Raw genomic sequence first — 17262 nt, 5'->3', positions numbered from 1 at the left:
GATTGGTACCAGGAGTATCTGTCCGGTGAACAAGATGTCGAACGGTGCCGCAAGTGCAAATGCTGCCACAATGGAGAGCAGTGCTGGGACTGCGAGTGGTGTCGAGAGCGGGAACAGCGCGATCGAGAGCGTCTGCGAGACCGGGATCTTGAACGACGTCTCTCTGGTAGACCAACGGAAGGAGGCCTTACCATGGCCGGCTTGCCGATGGATTGTATGACTCGCACCGCCGGTGCCGGGGGTTGAGGCTGTGTTGACACCATCATTGCGATGAGCTCCCTTGCCGTGGAGAAGGTCTCCGGCGTAGAAGGGAGGGCAAGCTCTACCACAGCATGAGCCGGGGAGCTGTCAGGAACCGGACTCACTGGCTTTTGTGGGACTGGAATCGACGGTGCCGAGCTTGGCAGAGCCGCAATCTGTGGAGTTGCAGTCGACGGTGCCACTGCAGATGACGGTGCCGGACGAGCTGTCTTGGAAGAGCGATCCTTCCGTGCAGCCGAAGTTGAGGCACTATGTTGCTTCCCAGGTCTCAGGGACAGAGAGCGGTGCCGAGCAGATGTCGGTGCCGGTAAGGGTCAGTGCCAGGACTCCTTCTCGGTACCGGAGCGGTCCGGTGCCGGAGGAAAGCTCCTTACCAAAGCAGTCTGTTGGGTGCTCGGCGCCGATGCCGCAGGACTAAGTGCCGACTCCATGAGGAGCTGCTTCAATCGAAAGTCCCGCTCCTTCTTCGTCCTCGGTTTAAAGGACTTGCAAATACGGCACTTATCAGGAAGGTGAGATTCCCCTAGGCACTTGAGGCAGGAGTCGTGGGAATCCCCTACTGGCATTGGCTTTTGGCACGCCGAGCACGGTTTGAATCCCGGTGCCTTGGGCATGGGCCCGCACTGGGGTGGAGGAAAGGGGCTAATCCCCGATCCCCCCCTGAACTATATACACTAACTATAAAGATAAGGACTAACTATAACTAAAAGAACTCGAACTATAGACACAGTAACAGTAAAGAACTACGAGTAGCTAGGGATGTGGAGATCAGCAAAGCCGTGCTCCACAGTTCCAACGACCGTCACGGGCAGTAAGAAGGAACTGAAGGGCCATTGGGTCGGCAGGGGTATATATCCAGCGCCATAGCGGCGCCACTCCAGAGGGCACCCAGCCGACCCTCCGAGTGTTGCTAGGGTAAAAATCTTCCGAAGAGCGTGCACGCGGCACACGCACACCTAATTGGAATCGATATGAGCAAGCACTCAAAGAAGAATAGTATGTCCTGATTTTTAAAAAATCCTAAAAACAAGTATACGGGTTTTCATTCTCCTCTGTTTGTAAGGGTCTAATCACAATCATGCAAAGTCCAAATGCACTTTCAAAATTAGATATTCCCTATTATCAAAGTCAAATATCCTATTTTCTCAATTTGTAACAAATTGAGAACATAAATCAATAGACTTACAATGCTAAAGAATGCTATACATTACACAACAAAGTAAAAAATAAGCCCACTTTAACCTTCTTAAATCCTAAGTGACCATGTGTAATCATGGCTAGCCAGTTAAGGGAAACAAATCACGACTAGCCAGTTCTATAAAATGATTTCAATGTTAATTAAGTGTAAAAAGATTACACTATGCATTATTTACATGCATTATTCCAACATCTTTTATTAATAAAGTCTAAAACAAACAAAAACTAAAATCAATTTACAAGTACAATTACTCTGTTATAAACTTTACAGCACAGAACCAAAATTTACATTTGTATATGAAAAGCAAGAAGAAATAACATTTTCTCTTAAAACAGTTGATCTGTCCTTTTCTGAATGGCTTTCTTCCCTCTGGGAATAAACTTTCCAATCTTAGGACAAATCTACACTATAACACTACATCAGCGCTCTCCCATCAGAATAATTACTCCACCTCCATGAGAAGTGGAAGCTACGTCAGCTAGAGAGCATCTCCCACCAACATAGCACCAGTGTGGATAGCGCTTTGGTTGCTATAATTTGCATTGCTCGGGGAGGCGTCTCTTTTTCACACCCCTGAGCGATGTGATTTATAACAACATAAGCAGTAGTGTAGACCAGCCCCCAGTGTCTTCCTACTTCTCTTCTCACTATTTGTTCATCCAGCATCAACCTGCACTCTTGCCTTTCACATAATCTGGCCAATTCTAGGATTGGTGCTGCTACCCCAGGACCCTAGCAGCTATCTAAAAGGTCAGGGCCGTTGAGACAGCTGGAGCCCCAGATCCTTTAAATAGCCCCCGGAGCTCTGGGATAGCGGCGGCAGGGCTCCAGCAGCTATTTAAAGGGACCAGGGCAGTAGAGGCAGCAAGAGCCCCAGCCCTTTACATAACTCCCAAAGCCCCACCGCCACTACCCCAGGGCTCCAGCAGCGCAGCTTTGGTGGCAATTTAAAGGGCCTGGAGCTCCAGCTGCTGCCGGGAGCCCCAGACCCTTTAAATTGCAGCCTGGGGAAGCCGAGCCACCCCGGTACACCGTACTGGACAGTACCGGCTTACTTTCACCTCTGCTTTCATGATAGGAGCCATGAAAGTGACAAGAAAGCTGGGCAGCTAGAGTCCTGCTGCCCCCACTCCCCTGGAGAGCTGGGCGGCTTTGGACCCTGATCACAGCTGGGGTGAGAAGCCCAGTGGCAGCCCCCCGCAACAAGCTGGGCAGCCTTGTCAAGTTCACAGATCAGTGAGCAGTGAACTTGACAAGGCTGCCTGGCTTTCCCCTGCTCCACACAGGAACAGGGGCAGGGGGCACTCTTGGTGAGGACACAGTCCACCAACCCAAGGAGGGTAGTGTGAACAAGCACCACGGCAGTCGTTACTGAGGTAGCTGCAAGTCAACCTAATATCTGTCAACATAGGGTAAGTCTGCATTACAAACCTAAGTTTATTCTTGTGTTAGTACTATTAAATCCTTCTTGAAATATATAATGCAACATACACCCAGAGCATAGGTGCAACATCCATAGTAGAGGAAAGTGCCAAGAATAAAAATTTAAGAGTAAAACAATGAAAAACCCATTCTGATGCTAGAATTTCCATTTCCTTGTAAATGAGAGAAAAAGATGTGAAAAATGACATATCAGAAATTCCAAGTGATGTAAATGCCATTTGCTACTAAAAAAACATGCAGATATTTAAATCTCATACTTACCTCCGCTAATACCACAATCAAAATAAGGTCCGTTTTTGAATCTGGAAAAAGTGCATTTACTTGTGGAGACAATCCAATCAGTGCACAGTTAGTAACTACTGATATAATACTCATAGTTTCAAAAGCCAACTGAAATAAAATAAAATGGAATATAATTAATACCAATATGTCTACTTCCTCCAGTCCTCTTGGGACAAGGTTTCTCCCACATGTACCAATTTCTGACAGACCCAACATTTTTATCCTCCTTTTTCCTTTAAATTTGATTTCTACTGGATGAGAAGTTGAACAGATTCTATCAGGAACCTATCAACATCTCTCTTAAATGGGTAAGCAGGGTTACACCATCACAAAACCCATCGTTAGCACCCTCCAAACTGTATCTCTACAGCTATGGCTGCCTCTTCTTTGTGTGTGCTGGGGAAAATTAAAGCACTGTTCGTCACAATATGATGACATTTCACAGGCCCTGAAAGTTATTTTGGACCATTTACATCTCATAAGCTAGATTTGCAGGATATGAAATCATTTCTTGAAAATCAAAATGAACTAAAAAAAATGGCTGAGTGGCATCCCTATCTTTAGTACTTTCATCTCACCCAAAACGTGAACGTGCAAATGGTAGCACATACTCCTACACATAAGCCATTTGACTGACTGGTATACAGTGTGGTCCTAAGGAAAAGCTACCTCCAACATAATCAGTGTCAAAGGGCAAAATTTTAATCAGGGGTATTTTAGCATTTAAATCTGACTTTAAAAAGAAATTTTCTGGTGTTCTATGCTGAGGTTTTTACTGCATCTTCAATATTAAGTACTGGAATATTACATATATGAAAACATCAGGGTGATTCAGAATAAGATTTTTAAACAACTTATTCTGGCAGCCAAAACTTGTTGGAATAAAATGAGACATGTTTTTAAACTCAAGTACACAGAATCATACGCTTTCATCTGTACATCAAGTATTTACATGTGCATGCCAGCAAGGTGACTGACTTGTTGTGTGCATGTTCCCAGACACCTGGATTTACATGGACATAAATGGATGTGTGTGTTATTTTTTATTTACAGTAGCATACACATGCTAGGTACTTTATATACATTCAAGAAAGATGAATCCTGCACTGAGGAGCTCATAATCTAAAAAGCCTGCATAAGATAGGTACATGCAAATATAACTGCAATACTGTGCATACCTTTGAAAATCTGATCTATGAGAAATCTCCCTGTGAGTAAAGGAGACTGGCAAAACATAGTGTCTGCCATGATGAATCAGCAGAAACTACATTCACAATGACAATAAATCATTGACTCAGCTTGGCCAATACAATAATTCAAATGTTCTTTACATAGAATCCCTTTTATCTAATCTAACACCTTACTACTGCACCTCATACACAAAATTGATTACTAAAAGCCCTGAATTTAGTGTTATATTCATAAAATAAAACACATTCCCACAATTAACTGAAAATAATTATATTTAAAAAGTGTAAAAAAAAGAACTAGTCATTAAATTCAATAAGACTTCTAAGAGATCACCTACACTGGGGAAAGGAACAGTGACTTAAAGTGTATTAACTAACATGTTTTAATTTACACATTTTCAAAGACCATTAAACACCTAGTACATACAGAGACAATAATGTTTTAAAATGTTAGCTGGTTGTGACTACTTCTTTGTGGTCAGCCCAAAAGGCATACTGCAAATGTATACCATGTGAAGTTGCTGTCTAGCATCACCCCTTAGTGTTATCTAGCATTATAGTGCTTCGAAATATAACTCTATCCCAGTGAATATCTGTGTGCGTTTCTAATGATTTTTTTCTCAAAATGATTTATTTGCATTTTTTAAAGATTAATCTCCTTTGTTGTTTCCTATTCATATATCTAATTTCTGTCATTTTGCATTCCCCCCCAATATTTTCAACACCTCGCAATTTAAAATAATATACTAATTTAATTGTTGTGCTCTTTGTCCTCCCTTCCACATTATTAGGGAAGATGTTAAATAAAACTGGGTCTAACACAGACCACGCACTTGACACCACCCATAACCTATTTCATGCTCACTAACAACTTATTACTGCAGTCTTAAAAAGAAGTTGCTGTTTCTTGCAACTGCAATATGAATGTAATATATGTAGTCCAAAAAAACCAAAGGAAGATGGAATTAAGAAGGGCAACTCAGAATGGCAGGTAGTTGCAAATCCTACTAAAAATGGGTAAGTCCTAAGGCACTGAAGAGGAGAGATGTCTCTAGTACACGCTAACAGCAATAGATGGAACAACAAGCAGCCTAAGCTTATGGTGACATACAAGTACAAACAAACAAAGAAAAGTGAAAACCAGGTTACCTGCCAAACTCCAATATTTGCTGTGGGTTGTGAAAATGGACGTTTGAAGACCCTGCATATTTTTAAGGCATCAGAATACATCTCTGTGATGTTGTTTAGCACTGCAAAGACAGCTGCTAAAGGATACACACATGAGAAAAGACTCACATAGCCGAACTGTAAGAACAACTCCAAGTAATCATCAAAGGTGCCCTGAAAAACAGAGACAAAATAAGCACATTTTATCCATATCTAAATACATGCTGAAAGGCAGAATTAACAATATGGTAACCACCTGCTTTCCCAGCCCCACTCAATTTTTTAGGAAGGAACAGCAGAGGAACCCAAAGCACTTATCCTCTAAATTACTTACCTTTGGTCTAATCTGGAGTTTATTCTAATCCTGTTATGATGGCGGCAAGAGTGTTCTTTCGGTCAAAAGGACTTTCTACAATATTACTCATAAATATCTTTATTATTGGTATAAAACATTAAAAGACATGAACTAATCCTACAAACAGGTTTAAATATTCAATCTTCCCTGTACCACAATGAGGTAGTAACTACAGGCAAACCACAGTGTAGGTAAGATGTTGCCATGACTTTAAACTAGTATGACAATCTTCAAAGAGCTGCATAACAAGCTGTTCATAGCGTTGTTGTAACAGTATTAATCCCAGGACATTAGAGAGACAAGATGGGTGAGGTAATGTCTTTTACTAGACCAACTTCTGTTAGAAAAAGAGAAAAGAAGAGCTCTATGCAAGTTCAAAAGCTTGCATCCTTCCCCATCAGAAATTGGTCCAATAAGACATATTACCTTACCTACCTTGTCCCTCTAAGAAAAATGTTATCATTTCAGATTGCCAGTGTGAACGATAAACAAAAGCAACTGTAGGTTGATGTACATGTGAACTTTTTCTTGTTTTTCTGAGCTATGCCATATTAAAATCAAAAGGCAAAGTTAGTAGCCTGCAGCCAGCTTGAGAGGACAAACACTGAAACTATAGCATGACAAGTCAGAAGCAGTTCTGGCAACTGAATACCAAATGCATGCAAAAAGCGTGTCCTAGGCACATCTGCAAAATGCCCATCAGCTAACCTTTAAACCAACAGTTTGGATAGTTAATCAACCCTTTTATTGTGACAAATTTCACAATTAATAAAATGTTTTTATAAAATATTTTTAAAAATAAAAAATAATTTTAAAAATAAAAATCATCTATCTAAACTATTTTTTAAAAATTAAAAATCATCTAACATTACAAAATAGTAAAATATATTTTAAGAAAAAGTGTCCATTGCATAAGAGAACAGTTATGGTTGCTTCCTGACCATGAAAAGCCATCAAATGGACTCCATTTTAACTATTTCGTGCTATGCAGTGTTCCCTCAGACAGAGACGCATTTAGCATATTTCATTTTGAGAGGTGGGAAAATAAAGATTAGAGAGTATTTTAAATAATTACAGTGAGGATCATGAAAAAAAGTAAGAAAGCTATTTTTGGCTCTGTATCAGTAGCATGGCTCTTTTCAGTCTGACTGCTGAAAGTTGAGCTGTCAAGCTGGCTAGCCTCTCTAGCATCTAATGTATTTTCACCAGCAAAACACAGAGAGGCAGTAGAAGCCTACAAGCTCAGAAATCAGCTCATGGATATGGGAGGAGGGGGCCATTTCAGCTACATTCCCCAGTCAAGCTCACTGTTAAGCAGGAGAGCATAGCTGTGTCTGATAAGCTATTTAATTTACAGATTAGACCCCAGGGGAGCTAACTTTTAAAAACCCTGAGATATACCCACAGAAATATTTTACATAAACTCTGAATTTTACTTCCTGCTTGTTTAAGGATACTTGCCAAGTGTCACTCAACTATAGTGACAGTAACACATTTGCCTCTGTTGTCACAATCACTCAAACAGGGCCGCAGGCAGTGAGCAAAGTTTTCCTTTCAGCTCCTCCTCTTGATTACTGCAGGCTACTCCTGGAGCTGCTCCCTCACCCCATCCACATTGTGGCTATGTCTACACTACAGCTTATGTCGGCATAACTTGTGTTGCTCAGGGCATACGTTACACCAACATAAGTGCCAGTGAGGACAGAACTACGTCAGCGGGAAAGCTTCTCTGCCAAGATAGCTTCTGCCGCTCGCTGATGCGGCTTTATTATGCCGATGGGCGAGCTCTCACCTGTCGGCATAGGGCGTCCTCACCAGACGCACTGCAGCAGTGCAGCTGTAGCGCTGTACATGTAGATATACCCTTTTAAGACTCACAGTGCAGCACAGAGGGGAGGAATAGGTGGCCACCATTACTACTTCCTAGCTCTAAGCTGCTATGTTTAAGCATAAGAAGATGGATTTTCAGAAGTCTTCATACTGTACGCTATTACTTAAAATAGAGATCATCTCAGGGATAGCTCCACTCCCAACCTCCGAGTCTTATTTTCACAACTTTCTTGTGAAAATTACAATAAGCAGCTATATAAGGTAGTAAAATGAGGGAAGTATTAAAGAGTCAAGATGCACTTTAGTGCAATGGGTGTAGCAGTTTGAGTAGGACCGTCTTCCTCTTCCCTCCCATTTTTATATCTTCTACCTAACATAAAGCCCTACACTATTAGTATTTAAGTCTCCTCTTATCCCAACAGCACTCAACAGTTTTACTCTCTCCATGTTGCAGTTTGGATCCGTCTTGTTTGTTTGGTACCCTTCCAATTTTGGATCTGAATGATGAAATTTATGCCCCCAAAAATCCAACAAATATAAGTATGAAGTAACCTGGCAGAACTAAGAGATTGGGGTTGAGGACTGCTCTGCTTTTTTTAAGTGTAGCTGGTTGAAAGTCACTGGAAATCCTACAATGATTCTATGCTAGACTCCTGGAAATATCAGCATTTAAAGACAGACAAACGTTTCTCCCTTGTGAAAAATGTAATTCTAGAAATACCCTGTTGACCAATAGTTCACTGTTTGAAAACCACTGGTGTAATACTGCACTTTCACTCTTACAATACAGATCTATTGTTAGTTTTCAGATGAGAAGTAAAACTGAACCCTTAAGTACATGTAATCTAGTGAACTGAGACTGGGCCTGTGTGCATTAGGGCAAATTACTTAATCTCTCTGAATCTTAGTTTCTGCATATGTAAAATGTGAATAATAGTTACCTTTCTGCCAAGGGTGTTGTGAGGATTAATACTTATAGAACTTTTAAGATGTAAAAATACTATTTAAATATTCTCCTCCTGCTTCTAATTCTGGAGCATTTTATGCAACAAGAGGAGCATTTGATCTGTTGTTCTAGGCAAATTCTAAATTGTGTCATGAACTACTGCCTACTAACAGATAAATTACTTAACTGTAATACTTATTCTCTGAAACTATATATTATATAATGCATTAACATTTTTGGTTCTGTGCTTCCAGCATCTGACCAGGTAGAAACTCCTACAAGTAAAAGTTCTGAGCTTCTGGGGGACCCTTAGGGGCAACTCACAGAGTTCTGGGGTCAATGTCCTATGCTGTCCTGTCAGTTCCTTAAAAAAAAAAAAACAGGCAGAGGTAATTTCCAAAAAAAAGTCAATTAAAATATAGTTTAAAAAAATATGCAAAAAATTACTGAACACTCTAAACAATGAGAAGAGGGTGGGGAAAGAGCAATCTACTGGGAAATTTCATATATAACTTCAGAGAAAAATAATTACTGATAAGTAATTTTATTTTCTCGAGATGAACTTTCTCCCTGTGAACTCCCACACCCAAGGAGAGTAGAAAAGTTTGAAGGTAGTTTATAAGATTAAAAAATGTATCAGAGACAACTGTCAACAGAACAAGAAAGCAATGCCGTAGACAATGACAACAGCAATAAAGGGAGGAGACTTTCCTGTTCTATAACTAGAGTTCTTAGAGATGCATGGTCCTATCTGTATTCCACTTTGGGTACGGATACACACCATGCACCTGAGATTAAATTTTTTTGTCCAGCAACATCCGTTGGTCCACACCTCTTTGTGCACTGATTCAAGGAAACAATGGGCAGTGAGGACTGACTGCCTCTCCGGTTTCTTCCCCACCACAAATCAAATCATCATATGAAGCGGGCGGGGGGGGCAGAATTACAGAAGGGACCACACATCTTGAAGAACTCTAGTTACAGAACAGGTAAGAACTTCACTTTCTTCTTCAAGTGCTGTCCCTATGTGTATTCCACTGTGGATTATTGAGGAGCAGGATCTATTATGGAGATGCATGCAAGCATAACTGGGGGAAAACAGCCAACTGGAGTACAACAATATTCAGGGAAGCTTCAGCTGCTGAGGCCTGAACTATGGCTTAAATGGCTGGAAAGGGTATGTATCAAGCTCCACGTGGCAGCTTTGCCGATTTTTCCAATGGGAACAACATTGAAGCTGCCTGGTCTCTGGCAGAGTGAATTCTCACATCTTGTGGTGGGCTAGTGTGGGCTAGCTCATAATACAAGAGGTTGCATCCAGAGATCCATTCAGAGAGCCTTTGGGATAATACAGCTTTACTTCTCATCTATTCTGCTAAATGAAACAATAACCTAGGTTTCTTTCTGAACAGTTTTGTCCTCTGCAGACAGAAAATCACTGCTCTGAGACTATCCAAGGAATGTAGACATATGTCTTCACTAGAAGTGTATGGTTTCTGAAAGAAGGTAGGTAAGTTAATACTTTGAGGTGAAAGTCCGAAATTACCCTGGGAGTAAACTTAGTTGGCAGTCTCAATGTGATCTGATATTTGTATAAAACTGTGTATCATTTATCTGCCATAAAGACTCCTAGTTCTCCCATCCATCTCACAGAGGTGGTGGCTATTAAAAAGGCTACTTTCAAGGAGAGATGCTATAGCAAGCTGGATGCTAAATGGAGTTTTTGTGAGTGCTGACAGGACAAGATTAAGGTCCCACATTGGAGGTGGTTTGCTTACAGGTGGAATGGTCTGAAGCAAGCATTTTAGGAAGCAGAGTGTAAAACAATGGGCAAAAATTGAGTAGTTATTGATTAGGGAATGGCAAGTACCGATAGGTACAAAGTGAATGCATATTGAGTTGAGAGAGAGTCCCGAGATCTTTAGGAATAGGAGGTATCCAGGATAGCAGGGATGTTTAATTCCTCTGAAGAAGTGTGCTGGTTATGAGCTCAGATGGAAAATCATTTCCATTTGACTGCATAACTGCATTTTAGTAGACTCCTTTCTACTATTGTTGAGAATAGCCTGGACATTTCTGGATATCTCTCAAGCACTTATTCTCTAGGCTCAGTGCTCGTGTAAACACCAGGTTGGCAGGTGCAGTGAGTCTGGATTGGAATGCTTGATTCTGCCTTTGTGTTGGGTCAACAGGTCTGGTAAGGTTTGGAACGTTGTCATGTGGATGAGCTAACAACTAAAAAAGGCTAGGAAACCAGAACTGCCTTGGGCCACTTAGGAGCGGAATCCTACTGATCACATCTTGCCCTGCTGGATTCTTCTTATTACCGCGTGTCCTGAGCAGATGGAGGAAAGATGCATATTAGTTGTCCCGACCAGTGAAAAAGAAGCACATCTCCCATGGAGTTCTGACCCAAGCCGCCCCTTCCCCCTCACCCCTCGCAACATTTCAGGCACTTTTGTTCTTGCAGGAGGGGGACCCCTAAAGATGGAATATTGTCTGTATTACTGAGTTGTGACATTCCCACTCATGGTCCTGAGAGAAGCACCTGCTGAGGCTGTCCACCCAGGTGATGTTTATTCCTGTTAGGAGCACTGCTGATGTTTCATACATTTCATAGAATATCAGAGATGGAAGGGACCTCAGGAGGTAATCTAGTCCAACCCTCTTCTCAAAGCAGGACTAATCCCCAGACAGATTTTCGCCCCAGATCCCTAAATGGCCCTCTCAAGGACTGAACTCACAACCGTGGGTTTAGCAGGCCAACTGTCCTCTCCCACCCCAATTCCATAATTTTACAGCATTAGAGTGGGTTGGCTCTCATGCCTCCCTGTTGTTTATACAAAACACAGTGGTAACAATGTCCAACATCATTAGAATGTGGCAAGACTATATGAGCGTGAAAAAATGTTTGAAAGCCACCCAAACTGCTCTCAATTCAAGCTGGTTTATGTCCATTCTGTTTTCTTTTGCTTACCATGTGCCTTGAACTGAGTGTTCACCCAGTGAACACCCCAGTCAAATATGGAGGCATCTGTGATGACAGTCTTCTGTAGCAAGGTTAGAGAGAACGGGACTCTCACACACATGTGATCTTCAGTCTCCCACCAACTCAGGGAGGCCCCAACCTCTTGAGGGAGCGAGGTTTGTTCATAACGACTCTGGCTAGTAATTAAACTGAGCAAAGCTGGGCCTGTAGACAGCAAGAACATAACTTCACAAATGGAGTTATGTAAGTACAAGATGACATATGACCCAGAAGGATGAGACGGGCAGATTTGCATCTGTGGGCTCAGTCTGAGTTGAACAGCAAGATGTTTGATAGCCTGGAATCTGTCCTGCAGGAGAAATGCTTTGGCTGTGATCAAGTCCAAGGTTGCTTCTATAATTCTACAGATTGTGGTTGGCAACAAAGTGGAATTTTCTAAGTGTATGCACAGTCCTAGTGACTGCTGGAGATTGATCAGTTGGTTGGTTGCTGAAAGCATCTCCTGGCAGGATTTCATGTCAGTAGCCAGTTGTTTAAGCAGGGGAAGACTGACGACCCATGACAATGGAAGGGAGCTGCTATGAGCAAGAGAACTTTGGTAAATTTACCCTTAGTGCTGTTGGCAGGCCAAAAGGAAGCAACATGTATTGGAAATGTTCATTCCTTAAGATGAATCTTAGGAACCATCTGCGAGGGGGTGGATGTCTATGTGAAAACAGGCATCCTTCATATTGTCAGCTGTGAACCAATCCCTTTTGGACAATGAGCAGACAATAGATACCAAAAGTAACCATCCTAAATTTCAGCTTGCAAAGAAAGATATTGAGTTGTCTTCAGTCTAAAACGGATCTCCAGTGTCCTTTCTTCTTTGGCATTGGGAAGTAATTTGAGTTCTATGGCTTCTTGAGAGAGCATCCTGTTGTGAGAGGGATCCTTGAAGAGGGAAGGGAAAGGGGACTTTTGGAGGGGAAAGAGAGAAGCAGCCAGTGATGTAGCCTGAATGTACTGTATCAAGTTCCCATTTGTCTGTTATGATGGCCTTCCAAGTATGGAAAAAATGGGCCATCACAACAGACAAATGGGTACTTAATATAAAAGAGCAGACTTGGGTAGTGTGAATGGCATCTGTTGACCTGCGGTTGACACTGAAAAGGCATTGTTGGAGGAGTCATTTGTTTACTGTGCTGTATTTTCTGCCTCTTTGGCAGAAGCTCTTAAGCCCATTGATGGAAGGAGGACTTGGAGCACTGTAGGAGATCTCCAGGATGTGGTTCTCTCTTTTCAGGCCTTCGCTGTCAATTTCTAATGAGCATAGGGTTGCCCTTGAGTCTTTTAGTGAGTGCAAAGACTTGTCTTTTTTGTCACTGAAAAGATTATTCCCTTCAGAGGGCAGATCCTCCACTGTAGCTTGTAAATTGCAAGGAAATCCCAAAGAGTGAAGCCATGATGCTCTGCACATAAAACTACTGCTGAAGCCATGGTTCATGATGCTGCCAGCTGCATCTGCGGAAGACTGCAGGGTTGATCTGGATATCAGCTTTCCTGCCTCAATCAATGCCTGGAACCATACTTTGTGTTCCTGTGGGAGTTTGTTTGCAAATCCTTGGAATTTAGAACAATTAATAAAGTTGTATTTTGAAAGCAAAGCTTGTGTGACAGCTATTCTAAATTGCAGGGTGGCTGATGTAAAGGTCTTCCTGCCCAACAGGTATATCCCTCTATTTGAGGAAGGAGATTTGGCATGGTGCTCTCTGTTCCTTTCCATCTTGGCCCGAACAACTGGGGAGTTTGAGGTCAGGTGGGTATACAAAAACTCTCTTCTCTTGATGGCACTTAATATTTTTCTCATTTCTTTTAGGAGGTAGCGGCCCAGGTTGCCAGCATGCGCCAGATAAGTTTAGCTGGCTCCATAATGACTTCATGGACTGGAAGCACGACGCTGCTTGGTCCTTCACTTTGCAGGATGCCAAGAAGTTTATGAGGAGTTAGTTGAACTCCCAAATGGTATCTGCAGAGTGTCAGTCACTCTCCTCAGGAAATTTAGAAACCACATGAAAACATCAGCTGGAGATGGTGAAGCCAGTGCCATGGCTTCATCTAGAGACTATGAAAACACTGTCAGTGCTGGTGGTACCTTCAGATCCATCTCTCCTAGTTCTTCCTCCTCCTCAGATGGTAACTGCAAGAGGACTGGTTCCTCCCTGGGTAGAAATGGCTGACTCACACTGTGAGCGAATCAATTCATGGTACCATGCATACAAATCCCTGGTCACCAGTATGGCCAGGGTTTTGGCTTATACACAGGTTGCAGAGGACCCTAAGGCATGGGGTATTACTATTCTGGGCTCACTATGTCACTATGTGAATGAGAAGGATCCCTGAGGTTTTGGATCCTCTATTCAGGCTGAAGTCTTGTTTCTGAGTGTGGGAGGCAGGTTCTTCACCCACAACTGACTTTCCCAAAGACAAAAACATAGGATGCACCTGTATCCGTCATGCTGTCGGGACAGTAATGATGATGGATCCCACTTGGTAAAATAGATCAGAAAATGGCTCCTGTCACTCCAACCAAGAACCAATGGTGTCAAAATTTCGCTGATGAGAATTAAGTTTGAAATAACAGGAGACTCCTGATCAGGAAGTATAATAAAACCCTCTAGTGATGTGAAACTTTCCTTAGTTTCAGAAAGATGATGGCTTCTTTCTTTTTGCATCATCAGGAGAAGAGTATCAGGTTGTTTTAGTATGTTATTTTCATTGCTGGAGTCTGGCAGAGCCAACAACGTATGACTATCTTTGGACAGTGCTGCTCATTGCTTGGACTTGTGGTCTCGGTGCTTACGTTCATTTGGTGCCAGTGGTAGGGTTGAGCCCACTGGTACCATCTTGTCTTTTGGAGCCTGCAGATCTGCTGAGGCCTCCTTACAGATCTTCAAAGATCCACGAGCATCTCTTGACTGAGATGGTGTTAGAGAAAAGGCTCTCTTCTCAGGGGGATGAGCTGAACGCAGGGGGTCTCCCCAACTTGTGAGAGTTTTGTACTCTCATATGCAGATTTATAGGAGTCCTTGTCCCTACTCCTGCCTGCCTCCGCATCCAATAAGAGCTTGGCAATGTGTTTCTTGGCACTTCTAGCCACTCAAAAGGGAGGGGGCTGTCTAGGCTGGGTCAGACTGCAGCCTCATGGCATGCTCCATAAGGTGTTTCTTGAGTCTGTCTGCCTTTCCCAGTTTGGAGCGGCAGTTGCAGCTGGAAATGACTAGGGCTTCTCTGAAGCAATATAGACACTGCTGCTGGTCATCTGAAACTGGGAACATCCGAGAGTAGGACAGAGATTTCTTAAAGTCGGGATTTGGGACACAATAGACCTAGTATGGAGGATGAGGGGAAGGCCCTCCATCACAGATTTCCATCACAGACTATACTAACTAATGATATAACTCTAATACTATACTAAACTAACAAAAACTATTTAAATGACCGAAAATTAAATATTTACAATACTTACTGCTCCAAAGAGAAAAAGACTCAGAGGACACTGGAGAAGTTCTGTCTCGGATCATGCAGCAGTAGAGAAGGAACTGGAGAGGCATTCAGTCTGAACCGCCCCTTAAACCGTCAGATTGGAGCACAAAGAGTTAAATGGTATTGGCGCAGACCAAGAGGCAGACACTGCTGAAAAAACTCCTCCAGTCTCGGGCACCTGGTAAGCATGCGTACCCAAAATGAAATACACATAGGGACCAGAATTCGAGAAAGGTTTCTTTTAATTAAGAATCTGACCAACAAGGATATGGAAGACCCAGAAATGCTGCAAATTTTGAGAGATGCTGTGAGCCAGACCAACTGCCAAAGTATTGATAAGTCACAGTAGCAGCTCTACTGAAGGCAATTAGAAAGGAATTGATTTTAGGAAAAGGGTGCATGAGGTGCCTTGACAGCTGAGAATATTTGAACTAGGGGAGTTCCTTCATAGGCTTTTGTTAGAAGCGAAAGACTCATGAGCAGGAAACCACTGGCACAGGTATTTTTGGAGAATATCATTGCACTGGTGACAGGGATGAGTGCATCGTTAGTAAGCATAATCAGGGACATAGAACAAGAAAAAGGTGGAAATAACTAGAAAGTAAAGAAGTTTTAAATTATGAGATTGGTTACACCTTCTAGACCAGAGTTCTCAAACTGTGGGTCAGGACCTCAAAGCGGTCAAGGCTGGGGCCCAGGGCTGAAACTGAAGCCCAAATGCCCCACCATCCGGGGCTGAAGCCGAAGGGTGTTAGGACTCAGGTTACAGGCCCACTGCCTAGGGCTGATGCCCTTGGGCTTTGGCGTTGGTCCCCTCCATCCGGGGTGGTGGAGCTTGGGCTTTGGCCGCCCTGCTTCCCCCCCACCCCCAAGGGCGGCAGGGTTCAGGCAAGCTCAGGCTTCGGTCCCCACTCCTGGGATCGTGTAGTAATTTTTCTTGTCAGAAGGGGGTTGCAGTGCAACGAAGTTTGAGAACCCCAGCTCTAGACATAACCTTTGATTTTTAACAGTGGTAATTATGAAGTGGTAGTAATTAGAACGTTCGTATTCCTAGAGTACACACAAGTGTACTGTGTACCAAAGGCACCAAAAGAATTGAGTATAATGTATTCTAGAATCATCCCTTGGCTATTTAAAATTGCAACATGATTTTTTCAATATCTATTCGCACAACACATCTTAGACTAATAAGTTATTTTACGTACTGCTAGTAAAAAAGTGACCAAATATTTCTGATGCAGCAACTTACTATCCTACTTTATGATGAGACAGAACAGACTGAAGCAGTTGTTATGTTAGCAATTTAGCTTTCCCCATGGTTCTATGGTTTGTTTGTATGGGACACATCATGACTAATGCACAAAACCCAAAATGTTTACATCTTCAAATTCCCTTCTAAAATAAAACAGTTCCTTCTCTTCACAAGCCACTACACTACAGTTATCTAAAATTAACATATGGCCCCTTTTTTGTTACCAGTAAATGTCAAAAGTTGTACCAAAGCAGCATATGTTCAACTTTGTTGCTTTTACAGATCCAGACTAACACGGCTACCCCTCTGATACTTACAAGATAGGTGCCCATTTCTTTTTCCAGGTTGACTTGCTCAAATAATGAAAGATCGGTATCCACTTTTATGGAGTACACTCTTTTCTTCGCTTTCTTATTATGTCTCTTTTGGAGCCAGTAAGGAAGTAAGGCTTCTACAAATTGATTAAGGATCTGTGAAGTTATCAGCAGAGTGGCCAAGCTCTTAAGAAAATTAAACAAAACAACATTTATTTAACAAAATTGTGATATATCTTAAAATTATTTATTATTTTGGGCATTTAGATAACATTGTCAATGGTTATTTATAATAACAATAAAAGCAAATATCAAGCCAGTCTAGTGGTCTAGCAATACCACAACACACATGAGGTGGATCCAATTCCTAGTCTTTGCCATGGGCTGGTAGGGACGAAGTGCTGAGCAGACTGTACACTCAGTCCCATGTGGGGAAAATGAATGCTTTGCCAATGTGTAACAACCCCACTGACAAAACTAATAATGGAGCTTAATGGGCTCCAAAGCAAG

The 17262-nt window shown here is 42.2% G+C and overlaps 1 protein-coding gene across 3 annotated transcripts in view; it reads right to left on the bottom strand.

The window, feature by feature from the left end:
• The window catches only part of ANO10 (anoctamin 10), a 262836-nt gene that overhangs the window by 197619 nt on the left and 47955 nt on the right, over nt 1-17262 (bottom strand). For all 3 annotated transcript variants that reach the window (XM_050938400.1, XM_050938402.1, XM_050938399.1), the window contains exons 9-11: nt 16756-16938; nt 5524-5715; nt 3164-3292 (exon numbers count right to left, since the gene is read on the bottom strand). In XM_050938400.1, the coding sequence (XP_050794357.1) occupies nt 3164-3292; nt 5524-5715; nt 16756-16938 (504 nt within the window). The remainder of the gene's footprint in view (nt 1-3163; nt 3293-5523; nt 5716-16755; nt 16939-17262) is intronic.

The sequence above is a fragment of the Gopherus flavomarginatus genome, chromosome 2 (genome assembly GCF_025201925.1).
Source record: "Gopherus flavomarginatus isolate rGopFla2 chromosome 2, rGopFla2.mat.asm, whole genome shotgun sequence".
Lineage (NCBI taxonomy): Eukaryota > Metazoa > Chordata > Testudines > Testudinidae > Gopherus > Gopherus flavomarginatus.
This window is presented reverse-complemented; position numbering and strand designations above follow the sequence as displayed.